The sequence below is a fragment of the Homalodisca vitripennis genome, chromosome 6 (genome assembly GCF_021130785.1).
Source record: "Homalodisca vitripennis isolate AUS2020 chromosome 6, UT_GWSS_2.1, whole genome shotgun sequence".
NCBI lineage: Eukaryota > Metazoa > Arthropoda > Insecta > Hemiptera > Cicadellidae > Homalodisca > Homalodisca vitripennis.
The window spans coordinates 156,115,519-156,135,075 of record NC_060212.1 but is presented as its reverse complement, the minus strand read 5'-3'; the positions used below and the strand labels follow the sequence as shown (position 1 = coordinate 156,135,075).

General features: G+C 32.1%; 1 protein-coding gene across 1 annotated transcript in view; it reads left to right on the top strand.

The window, feature by feature from the left end:
* The window catches only part of LOC124365041 (hydrocephalus-inducing protein-like), a 213,041-nt gene that overhangs the window by 91,301 nt on the left and 102,183 nt on the right, over positions 1 to 19,557 (top strand). Inside the window, exons 32-40 of the mRNA XM_046820939.1 lie at positions 3,351 to 3,525; positions 4,940 to 5,061; positions 5,912 to 6,010; positions 6,970 to 7,093; positions 8,923 to 9,128; positions 9,737 to 9,947; positions 12,011 to 12,225; positions 15,559 to 15,665; positions 16,168 to 16,306. Coding sequence (XP_046676895.1) covers positions 3,351 to 3,525; positions 4,940 to 5,061; positions 5,912 to 6,010; positions 6,970 to 7,093; positions 8,923 to 9,128; positions 9,737 to 9,947; positions 12,011 to 12,225; positions 15,559 to 15,665; positions 16,168 to 16,306 — 1,398 coding nt within the window. The remainder of the gene's footprint in view (positions 1 to 3,350; positions 3,526 to 4,939; positions 5,062 to 5,911; positions 6,011 to 6,969; positions 7,094 to 8,922; positions 9,129 to 9,736; positions 9,948 to 12,010; positions 12,226 to 15,558; positions 15,666 to 16,167; positions 16,307 to 19,557) is intronic.

Below are 19,557 nucleotides of genomic sequence, written 5' to 3'. Positions count from 1 at the left end.
CACTGATCTTCGCTATATGGCACACAAATGTGGGTTAATCAATCTAATACACTTTGAACTTCATCACATGGCTGAAATCACATTGGGAAAGTTAAAAATCAACACTGCACCACCTGATCTTCGCTATATGGCACCACAAATGTGGGACACTTAATCAAGCTAATATACTTTGAACTTTATCACATGGCTAAAATTACATTGGGCTAATTAAAAATCAACACTGCACCACCTGATCTTCGCTATATGGCACCACTAATGTGGGACACTTAATCAAGCTAATATACTTTGAACTTTATCACATGGCTAAAATTACATTGGGCTAATTAAAAATCAACACTGCACCACCTGATCTTCGCTATATGGCACCACTAATGTGGGACACTTAATCAAGCTAATACACTTTGAACTTTATCACATGGCTAAAATTACATTGGGCTAATTAAAAATCAACACTGCACCACCTGATCTTCGCTATATGGTGCCACCAACGTGGGGTAATTAAATTAAACACCCACAACCGGAACTTCATCAAATGGAATAAGAGCAACTTTATTTACAAATGTAAACTGTATCAGAAACAAAAATATGAATGTTTTGCTTTTCAACCTATTCACCTTTATTATGTATATAAATTACTTAAGCCAAAACAGCAGCTTTTAGATCTCTTTATCAAAGAATTATTCTGCCCAGGCCCGTGCGCATGGGGGGGGGTTTTGGGGGTTCAAACCCCCCTTGAAGATTGGGATATATCATATTGTTTCCATATATCAGTTTAATTGTGCTCAGTTTAAATGTATTAAAAGTATGTAGTTTTACAATTTTATAATAAACTCATTTTCCATATGTATTAATTTTTAATCTATTACTTATTTAAGTTTCTTCTTTTTTATTTCACAAAAAATAAGTATAGAACACCCCCTAAATAAAATTCTGCGCACGGCCCTGATTCTGCCTGATCATTTTATCTGTTTGTAACAGTTTCTTTCAACATGTCCACTAGAAATTCTTTTTGTTTTGGAAAAAATGAAAGTATGATGGTGTTGTTAGTTTTGTATGGTGGGTGATTCAGTAATTCCCAATGGTAATTGTCTATAGTAGTTGCCACGAAAGAGTGCAGTTGGGGGCAATTAATAGAATGGACTGGCCCTTGCGAAGTTGCCACACAATACGTTAGCTGCCACCTGGCATGGCATACTGCAGGCAACACAGACCGTTGTCACAGTGTGTATAGAAAAATTGATGGGCTTAAATTATAATGACTGTTACAAGTGTAAAAATGAGGACTTTGAAATTCTTGCAAAACATTCAATGTCGATTCTGCAGAACTATCACCAGAATTTAAGCTGTTGAAATGGAATATCTGATACAAAATTTGTATCAGATATTTAATGTTATGTTAACATTTAATGTTCTGCCTAAAAGTATTCCGAAATGGATTAACTGATTATTAAAGTTCCAATGAGGTTAAACCTCAGGTTGAAAATTTTAGTGTTGTTGTGAATACATTTTGTACAATGCCTGGTACCAGCTGCAATAATGAAAGAGTCTTTTCAAAACTCAGTGTCATGAAATTCAAGCTCAGATCTACAATGAGTCAAGATTATTTAGAAACTTGATGATTTCATTTATTGAACAAGAACCGGGTGCTAATGTGTAGGAACATGTGACATCTTCAAGAATAATCTTGCATTCTACCATTGGGTGACTCTGTAAAATGAAGTGAAACATTGACGTGTAATACTTGACATTTATATGATGTGTATTCATTTGGTATTCATTTTGACTTTTTCAACTACAAAATAATAAACTCTAACGGTTTTTTTAACTTGATTTGCTTATTGTACACATTGATAAAACTTACACTTTGTTTGTACTATTATTATTCTGTGTACTTAAATGTAAATAAAAATTCTAAAAAGCAGAGTTGTTTACATTCTTTACAGAAAACTAACCAAGTAGGCTAGATGAATCACTCATTAAAAGACTCCATTCATATGAATTGCACTACCACTACTTAAGTCATGCACCCACCTATGATTATAACCCAACCAAAGTGCCAGGTATAGAAATAAAATCTTTTTATAATATAAATACAAAAATATGCAAAATCAGTTTTTTATGAACAAGTTTTGTTTTATTATTTCAAGTGATTTTGAAAGATATAAGGATATTTATATAAGGCTCCTTTCACCTAGCGTCCAACTCAACTACTTAATAGCTGGCTGTAGTGAAACGACCTTAAGTTTTACACCATATGATACAATTTTAAACCTCAAACATTTTGGACAAGTTCAATCAGTGATCTTTTATGTAGTGTTGTTTTTGTCTTATTGTTATGTTACATAATTTTAATGTTTTAAATCACTTGTCACTGTCTATCAGGGAAATAGCCGGTCACTGACATAAAGTTTAACTTTCAAATTAGAATGTCTGAAAGAGTAATAGGATTTCGGACATTTGCCATCATTTGCTGTTGTGGTTAGTGTCATATTTTCTTCAGGTATTAAATTTCTTTCAGCTCAGCAATAGTCTCATTACAAATAAGGTACTGTGTTTTACTGTTGTTATGAATCATAAAATATCATGTGCCTGCTGTTGATTAAAAACTCACCATTCTGAAACGACTTTCCATTTCTTGAGAGTTTCCAAGAAGCACAATTCACACTCATTTAACACTTGTGCAATTGAGTAACAATCAGTTACTACACACTGAAGTGAAGGCACAATTGGACAGTCCTACCTTTACTTGCACTAGTTTTTATTATTGAGAAGTAGACGTAGCGAAGTGAATATGACAGAGGCTTTGGTTTGGATACTTCCCGTCTTGTGTACAGTCAAGGTAAGGCGCAGTAGCATCAAGCAAATACAGTCTGCTTGCAGTACTATCAGAGCAGACTAGGTAACCTTACAGTACAGCTCTGCATCCCCTAGTTTTGTGATCATTTCTTCACGTTTCACTGGATGTAGCATTGCTCACCTTTATCTCCGAAGTATGCCCTGAACCAGACCTTATCTTTTAACTCACATACAATATCTGACTCGTGCTCTTACATTTAACACTAGATGTGCATAACACCAGATGGGTAAAAGGCTGGATACCACTAATTTAGACTGTTCGGCTATCTCGATTTAGAGTATGTATAGCGAGCCATCTTGACTTAATGTATATTTGGCAAGTCAGCCTATTTGATGGCCACCACTATTCTAATCAGCTACTTGGCTAATTAGAATGGTTACTATGAAAGTTAGTGTTTTAATAAAAGCCTAATCAAGGATTATATTGTTTTTCAAATTACCAATTCATTTTAATATCGTAAAAGTATAATTTTTGTTATTTCACTTAATTACAGAAATCAAAGAAAGATGACAAGAAGTCCAAAAAGCAATCTGTGGGTGCTTCTGAAAAATCTAAAGATACAAAAACAACTGTTAAAGGAAAGAACAAAAGTTCTACTTTGCCATCACCAACAAATCTAAAATCGAAGCAATCATCTCTTAAGTCATCGAAACTCCAAAAACAATTAGGTTAGTATTATGTTGATTTTTCATTGAAACAAACTGTTTTAGACTTTTGTTTTTTTTTTTAATTATGTTGTTATATTTTGTCTTGTATTTCTTAATGTAGTTTAACAACATTTGTCATCTGTAAACATTTATTGATTTAAAAAATTAATGGTGTTTTGAATTAGTATTATCTAAGTAGACATATGATTTATGTAATCTCTTCACTTATTACATTATTATTGTCACTTGACCTACTGTTATATAGAGCTGATGAGAACTAATAATAAAATTGACTGAATGCACCTTATAATTATTTAAATACTAGCAGTTACCCACAGCTTCACATGCAATTTCATAGGTTTTGCATGTGTATGAGCACATGTGGTTCGATTGAATTATATATCTGACGCAATTTTGAGTATGTCTTCTTGTCATGATCAAGAAAATATGTTACTTGATTTTGCTTTTTCCTTATCAAGAAAATATATATACATACACAGCTTTGAGAAACCTACTTCGATCAAAAGGCAACTAAGATGAGTTTTATAATAGTCTTTAAATTTGTAGGTAAAGTTAAATAGTAACTTTGTCACTATATAGTTTTATATCTATATAGATATTTATATCTAATACCCAATATTTGCTAAAAATGTATAGTTGAAAGTACGTTAACAATGCCACTATTTACGTGTTTGTTTCTGTATAAACTGAAAAATATTGTTAATACTCTAGAAATTTAGAGCTGGTATTGATACATTAGCTCAAAAGCACAGTTCAGCGAACTTTCATGTAGCGTAGTTTTTGCTGACTGCTTTCAAGAGTCTTTGGAGTCAAATTCTGAACACTGATTTAGGACATTTACTAAGGTAGATAAGTACTTCCTAATCGCTGAAATCTAAATACGGAGTTAAAACTAATAGGTAATCCTTACAGAATTTACATACTATAAATAAATTTTAAAAAGTTGTTAAATTAATGAGCAGTAGGTGCATACCCCGGAGGGATATTTGAAATAAGAATAGGCCTATATTCATCCGAGGGACCCTGAGAATGTCTATGTAAAATTTCGGTACAATCAGTTGAGTAGTTTACGCGTGAAAGCAAAACAAACAAACAAAGGCACTTTCACATTTATAATATTATTAGTATATCACTTTATCTTGAGATTAGAGGTGAATAAAGAGGAATGAATAGTCTTTGAAGAGACAAAGGTTTATAATTAACATGCAAAAACTTTGTGGCGAAGTAATAGCAGGTTTTGTTGTCTTATATCAATTTAATATATTGCAACCGATTGAGGGTTGAAATAATCTTATGCAAAAAGAGAAGTTGGTATTATTTAACTGGAAAAACACCTTGTGTTTATTACTAATTTGTAATACTTTTGCGAATCTGTATAGTTTAGTGTTATAAGAGAGTTAAATAATAATTCCAGGATTGGTGGATGAAATTGAAGATGATGCTGCATTGGAGGCTCAGTTTGCCTGTTATCAGCAAGAGCTGGAAGAACTGGTCACTTTACTCAGCAGGTGGAATAAAACTACAAAGGAATTTGAGGTAAACAATGATTTTATAATGCTGTACAAGAAGAAAATTTATAAGAACTTTAGAAAAGTTCCTTCATCTTAATACTGATTGAGAGAGAAGTCATATGTTTGTTTGTTATCCTTAAAATTATGTAACAGATAATAGACTAAAGGTGTTTGATACAAACATTGCTTTGATTTTTTAATAATCAAAACTTGTTAACTGTGATTTTCCAACAGATAAAATCAATATTAATTATGATGGTTATGTATTAATGTAGTGTTTTTTCTTCACTTTCTTCACTCAAGTAGCCTATTCAAAGACAATTGGAACAAATTAAATTAAATTTTAAGGTGGTGTAAAAAATACCTATTAGTAATTAATTAACGGGCATATTAAAAATATTTAGACAAAAGTTTTCCCTGTCTTTAAATATGTCACCATGAACCATTCGTTTAAATATATAAGAACATCCTCCTCACCATCCAACATTCGGTGAAGAACATAGGCATATAAATGCAGTAAAGTTTAAAACTTGGAGCGATCAGTTCCTGAAATTTTTGATGCATGATTATGCACATGCTCGGTACTATCTCTCAATGCATAGCACACATGCAGACTCTTCATATACTCACACTTCGCATATTAAGGGCTAAAGCCAGTTTAAAAATTCGCAGCTCATGATTAATTACTAAAACAATTTCAAGTTAAAATTATTTTTAATTTGCAGAAAAACTGTCCTGGCTTTTTCATAATTCATATTAGGACAGTACAGTCAAACCTTTTAGGTCATAAGGAATTCTCAAAAATAGAGCTATAAGTCTTTAGAAATAACGAGATTTCACACATTAAGTTAAATTTGAATAAATTTGTCTTTCAGGGTCTTGACCGACTTCCATCACTGTTCTCTGTACCAAAACCACAGACAAAGAAAGGGAACAAGCCCTCAGCTAAACCAGATATCAGTAATAATAGAAGAGTGAAGTATTAAACAGTATTAACAATTTAAATCTCACATGTCAAAGACCCATCAAGACTTTTGTAAAAGTTTTCCAAGATTCTACTTGGAACTTGTAGAAACATGCTAGTTTGGTAGGATCATATCACTCATTCTATATGAACCCAGACTTGCAACCATGGCAAACCAAAGGGTTAAGGGCAAACCATGGGGGGATTTTTACCCCAAAGGGTTAAGGTGCTTTTAAGTGTTCGATGCTGTCACAACCAGGTGATCAGGCTTTTTACTTTCTCAGCCACTAGCTTATTTACTCGATTTTGTTAACATGTGCGATCTCAAGATTACAATTTTGATGAAAGGAAGTATTTTTTGAAATCATTCAAATGTTTAATAATAAAAAATCAGTAACACTACGTTTCAAGGTCTGTAATCTGGTAGGTTGGTAGACGAATGCAGACGTATTCTGTAGTTCAGTTTTAATGATTAGTGTTGTGTATAGTTTTTTATTAAGTGCATGTTTTAGAGTTAGTGAAGTTGACACACAACAGGTGGTTGTGGTTCCTGACTTAGGCATTCCTGACTTTGGTATGATTTGTTTATTTTAACCTAGTTTGTAATTATGTATTAGGTTAGTTATTTACCAGAAGAAGAGATATCAGATTGCAGATCTTACTGATTTTGTGTTTCACTGAATGATGGCAAATGTCCGGAAAAATCCTGTTTCCTTCACAATCCTTCCATCGTCAAAAATAAACTTCAAACAAAGAGATAATAATAATGCATATTTTTTCTAAAAACCTTTCTTGCATCACAGTGCACTATCAAGCTATATAATATTAGACTAGGAAGAATAGTATTATAATTGTTAAGGATATATCAGAACTTGAGATCCCAATTTTTAAATTGTGTATTTTGTAGTAATTATTTGTGGCTACATTTTGTAAAGTTTCCACTTGAGAATAATTTTGTTTTTTTTTCAGACCTCAGGGACTAATATTGGTGTAAACTGCAATATTATCAAGTTTCCACTCAATCCAACAGATACCTGGTTTGGAGAGCTGACAAAATTTAAGGCGAACAGAGAAACTTTCATAACATCTAAAAGTAACTATAACCTATTTGTACTTTAAAGTCTTCAATAATGTAGTATAGAATATGTTCTTAATGAGACTCATCCAGAGATGAAAATAAATTTGGTTTGTTGTAAACGGAAAATTTATTATATGTTATCATGATTAGTGGTAGGTTATTTTTAACGAATTAGCTAATTTAAATCTGAATTCTTTTTTACTAATTTTTTATTAATAGATTACAAAACTTAATAAGATACAACAAAATTAGATATTTACTTAGAATTAATTGTTTTGAGGGTATCAAGCTCAAGATATGTAACGAATAAACATTAAAGTCATCCCATATTTTAAGGCTATTTTGTCTTTTCATTAAACACAAGGTACTCATGTGTGATTTTTCACAGATTACAAAACAAAGAGGGTGTTTTATACATGTAAATGAAATATCTTAATTTTTATGCTTTACTGGAGTGGTTACCAGGGTGCAAATACGATTTATTTTATTTTTCATTTATCTTTTCAGGTGAAATCACTTTAGAAGATTCCAAAAAACTATTTTTATATAGTACACATCAGAGGCTGGTTAACAAAGTCTTTGGTATATTACTTTATTTGCCATATCAGTAACCTCTTTTTAAACAGTATTATTAGAGAGGTGAGCAGAATGCCCACCTTCAACTGCTAACTTTGGATGTGTCTTCTTTTGTTATATTAATGTTGTGCCTGGGTTGGGATCAGCTCTTTAATAAATGTTGCTATAAGCTAAAAGATATCATAGGATGCAAAGGTACCATTTCTATCTATACCTACGTTTTGTAATTATCCAATATTTTATCTTTAAAATATGCACTACTTGTACTTACTCTTCCATCCATGTTTTTTTCTCTCTTAGAACAAGAAGCTGAGAGTCCTCTCATTGCATTTAGTCCTAAAAGGACCTTTTACTGCTTCCAGAGTGACAGGATATTCTGCATGGGTAAGATTGGGGATAGGGGCCATCTCCTGTCGAGATCCAAGAGGGAGGATGTTGGGCATTTTATCTCAGTCATGTCATCTTTTTAAGAAAGGGAGGCCAGCTCTGTACCAGCCTCTCCAATCAAAGCGGGTAGGGGTAGCACACCCATATCTAGTCTATCAACTGCCTATAACACTTAGGGAGTTCCAATAACTCCAGTGGTAATCCTCCACAGCAGACTAGACCTATCGACTACCCCTGCACCCCAGTATCTGAATATTTGCTATTAGTGGACATCCATAGGGTTGTCAAAATTTAAGTGACTCATCAGTTTTACTGTGCATAGTATAGGTTCAACAGGAAGGTATAAACTAGTCAGAAGTGAACCTCCCTGTGGCATTCCACTCCATTTTCAAATTATTTAATTTTTATCAATCTGTTTTTTGGGGTTTTTATACAAAGTGTTTCCATTTTAAGAGGGTTTTTGTGACAAATCAAGTATTTAATTTTGTCTCTGTGAGCCCATTATTTGTAAAATTAATCTCAAAATACTTGTAGTTTTACTCAGAAATCTTTAGTCCCAAATTGCTCTTGGACAGGTGATGTTCATGTGAATTCTCGCTAAAGTCTGATGATTGTGACATGAATTGTTTCACTTTTTGGAAACCTATGAATAGTATAATAAAAATAAATATACCATCACGAAATTTATTTTATCATAACAGTTATTTATTACACTAACTGTATCAAAATCATCAAATAAATAGCAACCCAATTATTTTTCTGTCTACAAATAATTTAGAACTTTATTTGCATATAAGCAGTCTTATTATAGACAAAAAACATAATACATTCAACTCAAAATCTATGAAAATAATAATTTGATTTATATTATTGCCTTTTAGAAGTCGAAAAAGAGTGGTTTGAAATCTCATTGCCACATCCTTTAACGCTAGCTTCTGTAAAAACGCCTGAAATTAGAACAGGAAACACTGATCTTGGTTATTTCAAAATCCTGGATGGTAAATTTACTGAACTTGAAATTGGAGTTTCTGACGATGATGTAACTGATGAAACAGAACAAGTAGTTGATGTAGAAGATTCCCAACAGGTTTGTTTGTGTAGTATATAACTAAATGAGTATATGATATAATTAATTATAATAATTTGAAGTTTTCAATATATTTTATTTTTGTTCAGCGTAAATTGTAATTCAACAAAAATGTTAATTTGGTTTAAAAGTGGATACATTTTTAAATGGAATATCACATTTCATACTTATTATTATTTTGTTATACAAGATCAAACAAAATTACATTTACAGGAATATAAAACATGCTATAATTATAATGACTAAATCATTAAACACATTACATTACTGTGTTTGTCATTAATGCAAAATACAATTAGGAAAAGTATAAGAAACCAACTTCAAGAAACTTGAATGGAATAAATGAAAAAATGATTGATATGTGAGTTCTGAAACTGATCAATTCTATTGTGTCTGGAATTAATCAAAACTAATTTTTATATTTAAATAGATAGAGCCACTGTCCAACTTCTCTACAGCTCCTGTGGTTACTTTGTTTTGCGAAATAAAGTTCATATAATGATTGTATCTGTAAGTAATTCCACTGTTTTGCATTAGTCTACTTTACTAGTACCATATTTTTCATAACATTACCAAATGAACAAACTTAAAAATGATAAACCCTACAGGAAGAAGAAGAAAACTCAGATGAAATTATAAGTGAAAAAAGTGCTCATTCAGTTGCATCATCCTCTCAGTTCAAAACTAGCAAAAGTGAAAACTCTATAAAATCTGAAAGGGATGCTACTGTGGAGGAAGTTGTTATAGAAGCATCTGGAGATTCTGCTTCCACAACAGAATCAAAGAAATCAGGGACGTCTGTATCCACCCTTAGCACAGGTAATGCACTTGTTAAGAACTGGATGTTGTGAAACAACCTTAAGTTGTAACACATAAGAACTATTTTTTAACTTGAAACACTTTAATGCCTTATTTTTGGTTGTAGGATTATGGGAGATGTCTCATTTGAAGATTATATTGTTTGTTATACACATTATGTAGCTATAATGGGAAAGATTGATTTAATTTGAATGTTGAGTTTAGTTCCAGTTCACCTTTTTCATAGTGCAGCGTCTGAAATCTGACACTGTCACAGACTTGACTCCTGGAATGTGTAATCACGTTCATATGAAGATATCCAAGAAAGATCGGTGATAAAAATGTTCAAAACTTTGCATTGTTTTCACATCGTAGACACCTAGACTACAGAATATAGTGTATCTAGATCTAGAAGAATGTAAAACTCAACATTCAAAGTTGAATCAACCCTTTCCACTATAAATACGTTACATGTAAAAAACTTACTTGTTACACCGTGCTTTAGGAATGTGTCTAAAAATCGTAGTGCACTCAATTGTGCACCTGATGAGACAATGAGAATATCGTTTCACATAGATAACACTATTTTTTGTAGTTTACATCGTTTCGACGTCGGTCACCTAAATAGTTGGTTTTCAGCTTCTCAATCACTGACTCTTCAGACAAATATGACTCTAGATTCCATGAGTAAAATCTATCAGATAAAATTATCAAATTTCAGATGCTGCACTAAGAGAAAGGTGAACTGGAGCTAACCTCAACATTCATTTAATGTTATGTTGGTAAAGTAATGTAAATTTAAATAGTTCATATTTGGTGAGCAATGTTTACTGAATGAATAGAATACATATATTATATATAGTGTAGTGGTGACACCACCAGTGCTGTTGCTGGTATGATGTGGATAAATGACTGGATAACAACTTTACTGAACCATCAGCAAATATTGAAATACACCATTCTTCACGTCACAACATAATGGGTGATGATCTTGTTTGGTTAAAAGTTTATGTAAGGTGAGTTTTTAGCCTTATTCTCGCAACTTTTACCATTTCCCAGAGCTCAATGTGATCTTGGTGTTCAATTGTTTGTAAAGTAATGAAGAAGAAAACCGCTCATCAATAAAGTGGAGTAACTTGGCTTTGGGAGGGGGATGTATCTGTTTGAAGAGCACATCACACCAAAGGGTATAGCATAAATCAAAATTTAAATAAATTAGGTAGGCCTTAGGTTAATAGATTAAGATAATTAGATTCAAAATAAACTTTTTAACTGTTGTATTTCAAAGTTGAATAGCTGTTATATAAGTATTTTTAAAGTTTTAGGGAATTATATCCTCTTCACCATCCCCTCACCTAGTTATGCCAATGTAGAAGTACTATCGTGGATTATATAAGCCTCATATTACACTAATAGATCAATTTGATTATTTAATATCGGAAAGAAAAGTTTTTGCAAGATACCCAAAATAATGTAGACGGACATGACTCCAGCAGATTCCATAAGTCAAATCTATGACAGTTAAGATTTCAGATGCTACTCTCAGAGTATGGTGAACTGGAGGTTAACTCAACATTCCATACCCAAAATATTTTGAACAAGACAGAAATTTTGTGGGAACTCATGGACAAGAAATTACTATTACAACTTTATAATTTTTAACCAGATTTTTTATAATTTAGAAATTGTACTTTTTAAAAACTCTTATATATAATTAAAATGTAGTAAAAAATAGTTCTATTTTTAAATCATAGTTTTAATTATGCACTCATCTAAAATTTGTAAAAGTACTGTAATGAAATTGTATATAATATGAACTTTTGGTGACCCAAATAGGATATGGTCATGTAAAGTCCACATCAGTGAGACCACTATATTAACTATAACAACATTTTTAGTATTTATATTTGATATTATCTTTTTATATTTTATAATTTTGGACAGAATTATAAATAAATAATAATAAATTTCATTATTTATGGCTGATGACGACGAATAAAATAACAATAATTAGTTTATTGATAAGTATAAAATTTATATTAAATACATACTTTTATTCTCTTTACTGTTTTTAAATTTTTCAGATGAGACAGTAGAAGAGAAGTTCACAGCAAGAATAAATCTTGAACCTGGTGAGAAAAGATCATGGAGAGTATTTTTTGATCCTAAAAAGTTGGCTGTCTATCACCAAACTTTGCAACTGGAAATCGGGGGTTGGAGAAAGAGGTACAACGTGTTTTTGTCGGCAACATGTGACATACCGCACATTGACAACAATCCCACAGCAATTTTCAAAAAGGTAACTTCAATTTATTAAAGATCGTAACCTAAATAAGCATAAAAACTGAGTTAGTGGTTTCATCTTTTATTTCTTGTATTGGGCCTGTATTCTACTGCTCATGGTATACTCCAGAAAAGTTTCATATCTTAACACTTTGCGCGCTGTTTTTTTACCGCCAATTTTTACTTTGCTAAAAACGCTGTTGACAAATATATTCGCTTTTAAACATTGAGTTTATTATTGGGAGTAAGTAGTTCCCAGTTTTGCCGGTGGAGTGCAGCAGCTGCTGGAGCATAAATCCCTCAATAGAAAAAACACAGTAATAGTTGTCCCCGCCTCCCGGTTGTTCTCCAAGCTGCAAAATGGCGGCGCACTACCCATGCCACTGCCTGTTTTGCCAGACACTAGCGCTACTGACAAACTAACTCGCCGGTTTAGTTCGTTCGCGGACTGCGAGTGGAACTGTTGTGCGTACGTTGTCAAATTGGTTTTTGACATATTGGGAAGATGTGTTGTGTGTACACGCAACGGTTTACGCAAGGAGACCATTTACGTGTGCGAGACATGCACCGCCCGGCCGAACCTGCACCCGGATACGTGTTTCAAGACGTACCACACGTTGACGTTACCTTGAAAACCGTGATGGCTGATTTTAGATTTTTTTTATATCCATTAATGTTTTATTTTAACTATAATATACATACTATATATATATATATATATATATATACTATAATATAATATTATACAAGATAGTAAAATTTCGTTCAATATTTCGTTAAATTTTGTGTATTTATATTGTTTTATAAGTTAAATAAACATATTAAAAAAATTATTCTTTTTTCATCCCCAAAAGTCTTTTTATATGGTAACAAACTCAAAAACAACATTAGCGTTGACTTTATGGAAAAAAAGATTTTGAGGTATATGTAGCGTTTGGGTATGGTGCGTCCCAAATTGCTGTAGCGCGGAAAGGGTTAAACCCCATTAAGATGTTTTGAGGTAACATAGTTCAAGTATGTGTAGGTTAAGTAAACAGCCCCACGTTGGTGGTGCCATATAAAGTTGTTCGCCTATCCAAGTTACTTCAGTTTATGAACAGCCTGAAGTTGGTTGCTCCTTATGTTGAAGTTCAAGTCCGGGTGTGTAGAATAAATGATTTCCCAAACGTTGTTAACGTTGTATGTTGTAGTTTGTGTGTGTATTCAAATAAGAATATTATTTTCCCTCGCGTTGTTTGTTCCAAATGTAGAAATAAAAAAATGTGGGTCTGTAAATATAGGCCTAGCCCTGTGTAGGTGGTGTCGTAAGTTCAAGGTCAAGCCTCTCGTTGCTGTTGTATACTCCAGTGTCAACAGTCTTATTATACTCACCACTGATGTACACTTCAGGATAAAAATTCTTTACTATATAATTAAATTTAAATTTGACTTTATTCATCAATGTCATGTGAATGTCACGTGGTGTTGGGATTACCAGTCTTACTGTTTTTACTACTTCCCCGAATCACTACTCATCACTAAAGAACATTCGTGTATATTTTATTTATCGTTTACTGTTTTACTTCAAATCACTAACCAATAAATTAAAAATATAGTTATGTTATTACTTACTCCACATTATAGGGTCATCTTTATGTTAGAATTAATGGTAAACTAAAACCTTTTTTTTTGAAAATTAATTTTAGTTTTGTTTCATACACTTGTTTCGGTATTAACCATCTTCAGTGTGTACATTAACCTCTGTGTATGAAATAAAATTAAAATTAATTTTCTAAAAAAGGGTTTTAGTTCACCATTAATTATTCTAAAAATATATTTTTTTTTTTTTGGGAGATTCGGTGCTATCAAAACATATTTTCAAAACTCAGAAATATATCATTAGGATCATGTTCAAATTTAAAAAAAGACAACATTGCAAACCACTTTTTGAAAACCATAACATTCTCACTTTACCATCTCTTTATATTTTAGAAACCCTTTTACTATTTAAAACTAATAACAACTCTTAAAAAAAATAAAGTATTGCACCATTATAACATCAGAAATCAACCTCTATAATACTCCATACATTAATTAAAACTATTCGAGCAGGCTCCTTATTATAGCTCTAGAAATCTTTAATAAATTGCCTTCAAATCTAAAGAATGCAAATTCCATAAGTGCATTTAAAACTTCCTAAAAATGCTACCTCATTAACCGGATATACTATTCAGTTGTTGAATACTTAAATGATTAAAAATTGTTACAAGTACTTATTATTGAATTTTTAACTAAGCTTTGCAAAATATTTAACTATTTCTTAATGGGTTTTAATTTAGTTTATTAGTTCATTTTTAAATGTTGAATATCAACATGTTTATCTTTAGCCATGCTGAAAATTATAAACCTATGTGAAGCTGGTAATAAATAAATAAAAAAATCCACAATCCTTGAACTTAGAAGAATCTGTTTTAACAAAATTATCAGGGAGAACCAACAGTTCTAAAATCTTATTTACAGCAATCTTATATAAATGTCAATTTATAAGTACAGTGGAGTCCCACTAATCCGAACACGTGTAATCCGAACGTCGGTTAATCCGAACAGGTCCAGGAGGAATTATTTATAACGATAATGAACAGTTATAGGAACTAATTACATAAAAAATGAAAATGGGTGCATCATTTCGTACATAAACAAAGAAAACTTTAATTAAATAGACATACAGTATTTTATTAAGACAAATTGTGTACGGTACAGTACATAAATAATGAAGTTAAATACAGTACCAAATTGAAACTTATAGGTTAAGTATGAGTTAAATTACTGTATTAAGAAGTGAAATCAAACAAAAATTGGACGTACAGTACTGATATTATTATTGAGTACAATATTAATTGTTAAAAGACATAAATTCAGTTATTGTCTTCTGTCGCATTGAAGAGAGTCTATTGGATGACGTGTAGTTTCGTACAACTATTGAACGCGTGGACCCGTACAATATCCAGTACGCTCACATTGCTTAACAATAGAACTCTCACACTAAATACGGTAAATGTGCTTAGTATTCGCAAACACGTTTATTTGTCAAGAAATACAATGCAACAGTCAGAAAACATGTTGTAATAAACAATGTTGATAATTCTATAACAAAATAGACCCATCTCAAGTTTAAACCCGTATTTTTCTGTAATTCTGGCTAATCCGAACAATCACATAATCCGAATAGGGCTCGGTCCCAATTAGGTCGGATTAACGGGACTCTACTATTAAATCGAGACATCAATATAAAACAAAGCAGACTAAATTATAGTCTGATATTATAATTCATAATAACCAATAACTGCAGCTGAGTTTCTGTGATTTCCAGGTTCACACAACTCTAAGCTCATCTGGTATTAGCAACAATGTCTATTTGCTTGATGAAAACCAGTTTTATTTTGGTCCAGTATATGCAACAGAAGCTAATAAAAACAGGTAAAGAGTTATTTTCTATGAACAGGCAAAATAACATAAAAATAGTGGTTATTGTGGTGTTACACCTCAGAAGACAATATTTTTCTAGTACAGTAAATAAAACTCAATATATTTGTATTGAGATATAAAAACCCTTAATAACCTTTATTTTACTTTAATTACTATTAACCCTTAATAACTATTTAGTTTATTTCATATTTGTAAATACAGTCTCTTAATTGTAGTAGCTTTTCATATTGATAAAGGTCCTTTGAAATAAAAATAGAGAAAATAGTTTTTATCTAGCAGCATGAGCTATTTTATACTCCTGAAAATGGTTGTTTTTATGTAGTTTTGGAGTAAATCAATGTATTTTTTTATCTAATAAAACTAATAAATTGTAAGTATTGATCGTGACGTTAAAATTGCCATTAGTATATTCCAACAGTTTGAATTAGTCTTATTTAACATAATCTATTTGCACTGTAACCTTATTAAGACTGTTAAATATATTTTTCTTTAGGACTAACGATGTGTCGACGAAGTTTTGTTTCACTAACATATCAGCGGTAGATGTAGAAATTAGTTTTGAATTCTTGGAAGAAGACAATATATTTGGAGACTTTCCTTTTGGATTCACATCAAAAAGTCAACAAATCCCAGTAAGTTATTTTTATTCTGACACTTTTTTGTGTTTTTTTTTTTGTTATTTATAATAATATTTTAAGGAAAATGTATTAGTATTTTATTACAGAAAGTTTATAAGATAATATAAGACAATATGTATTCAATAAATCTGTATTTACAAATAATTATAATTACCAAAATGGGTGTACTATGTAGCTAGTTTATTCCTGTTTAGAAGATAATATTGTGTATTACCACCATGTCTTGGTAACCTAATGGATGTCCTTGAGCTACACATCTGTAATCTGATTCTGGAATATGAAAATTCTTGGTTGGTTCGCATGCTTCATTCAAGAGGAGAGGATCTTGGTTGGGTAGCTGTGGTTCCCTCAGTTTAAAAGCTAAAAATATGTCCTGCTCTAGCCCAGAGAAGTAACGCTCTTTGGTAAAAACTCGTTAACACCTGGCTCCAAGATGGCACAGGCCCAGAGTGTAGTCTTTCATGGTGACCATGACAGTGTGCAGACTTTATTCCATATTTATCCTATCACTCCAGAAGCTGCACAGCAAATAATAAAAAATTATCTTTTGGAGTTTAATGCGTAACAATTTACAATCTCTTACACAATTATTTGTTAAAAATTCATTTTCTCATCTCCTTCATTTAATTCGATCTTCTCTTCCAGAAAGTATCAGGCCTCAGCACATCTCTCCTTCACCACCCATAACTCAACAATGTTAATCTTAAAATCATCATGTTTGAGTTACTTGTCCTCAGAAAAAAACTAATCATCTACTTTTAAATTGTACAAAGTTCAAGCTATATGGATATGATATTTCCTTTTCTTTTTATTAGATATTAAATATTAAACCAAGGACAAATAAGTGTGAGATGAATGAAATGAGTGTGTACTTTGTGGTGTATTTTACTGTCCAAGATGAACGATCCTTACAACTGTCCAGTGACCAGAAAAACTAAAAATGAAAAGATTAACATGTTTCAAATAACTTAGACTAATGGCTCAACATTCAATATTCAAAAATGTTTAAAAAAGTTGAGATCAGTTCATAAATATTGTATCACAACAACTGTAATATCAAAACTAAACATATTTGCATATTATTCATGTTGTATGTAACTCTCTGGACAAAGGTAATACAACATTATTGCTTAATTGAAGACAAACACATTTCACCATTTTATGAACATGGATCTCCAATGTTTGATTTTCCGTCTGTCTGTATGTGTTTTTTACAAAATAATTAATATATTTTTTTATATTCTCTTAAGACAAGAAGCTTAGAAAATGAACCTAGTCCTAAAAGGACCTTTCCACTGCTTCCGGAGTGACAGGATAATCTGGATGGGTAAGGTTGGGGGTAGGGGCTGTCTCCTGTCGAAAATTTGTGAGGAAGAATTTAGGGCATTAATCTCAGTTATGTCCCCTCGGAAGAAGAGGAAGTCGGCTCAGAACCAGCCTCTACAGTCATAGCAGGCAGGGCGTTGGCTCACCATTAAGATTCAAGATTCAAGATTCAAACATTCTTTATTCATATTATGTACAAAGGTACAATAAATAGCATCAAATTAAAAATGGTCAAGACTTAATACTAGATAGGACTTTAATATAGATTTTATTTATATTAAAATATATTATGTTATACCAAACATAGAATGGCCCCTCCTAGATTCCTTACAACAGTTAGGTCAGAATTGCTTAATTCTAGCTGAGAAAAATATTCATCTAGCGAATAAAGAGATAAATTTATTAAATAATCTTTCGCTTTAGATTTGAATTTACATAAATTATTTTCCAGTAAAATATGCCTTGGTAGCATATACAAAAAACTTTGTTCCCATATATTTAGTTTTTTTTCTTAAAAAAATCTAAATGATGTGTTTCAAACCTGTCTATTTAATCGAGTGTTGTGAATATGATTATTTACAGATAAAATCGGGTCAAAGTTCTGTTTTACGTAAGTCATAGTTTCTAAAATATAGAGCCCATATACAGTTAATATTTTTAGATTAGCAAAAAGATGTTTGACTGAGTCTTCTCTTTTTTAATTTGCACATAATTCTTAATGATTTCTTTTGTTGTATTAAAATTATATCTAAATTTCCATTTTTTTGTTGCTCCATATATGCTTATCCCATAAGCAAGATGTGAGTGAACTAAAAAAAAAATATATTATTTTTAATGTTTCCAAGCTACAGTACTTTGCCAATTGTCTCAGAGCAAATAAGCCTGCTGACATTTTGCCTACCACATGATCAGTGTGCTTGTCCCAACTTAGGTTTTCGTCAATTAAAAGCCCTAAAAATTTTGTTACTTCAACTTGTTCTATTATTTCGTTATTTATAGCTACTTGTGGGTTTATTTTATGCCTTGTTTGTTTTGTACAAAATGATATAAAATTAGATTTAATTGAGTTTAGTAGAAGATTTTTATGATCCAAAAATTCTTTGACAATTGACAAAGTAATAAATGATGAAACTTCAACATTTTCTTTAGTGTCTCCTGATATTGTTATATTCGAATCGTCAGCAAACAAACAAATACTACTACCAACAGGGATTGCTCCAGGTAAACCCTTCAAGTAGCAAAGAAACAAGAGAGGCCCCAGGGACAGACCCCTGCGGCACACACCATGTTTAATTATTCGATAAGTCTAGGCTAGCAAGAACCTTTGACTCTTAGGAAACCCCATCAACTCCAACAGTCATTTCCCTCAGTAGACTAGACCTATCTGGTACCCCTCAACATGTTTGGTTAGTCATGTGCCACTCCTGGACATCCATAAGGTTGCCCAGATTTAAGTAACACATTGGTTTGACCCAGCAGGGATCACTTCTGGCTGGTTCATAACTTCCAGTTGAACCTACCACTGGCAACAGCAAAAACCGATGTGTCACTTAAATCTGGGCAACCCAATGGATGTCACTAACTGTAAATGTCAAGATTCCGGGGTGCAAGGGCAATTCGATAGGTCTTGTCTACTGCGGGAGATGACTGTTGGAGTTTGGTGGGGTTCCCTAACAATCAGAGGTTCTTGATAGTCTCAACAAGGGTGTGCCAACCCCTGCCTGCTTTGACTGGAGAGGCTGGTTCAGAGCTGGCCTCCCCTTCTTTCGGGGGGACGTGACTTTAAGATTAGTGCCCTAATTCTTCCTCATGGATCTCGGTAGGAGGTGGCCCCTACCCCCTAACCTTACTTATCCTGAATATCCTGGATGTATCCTAATTACGTAGTAAAAATTTGAAAGTGTGTTTATATTATTTAA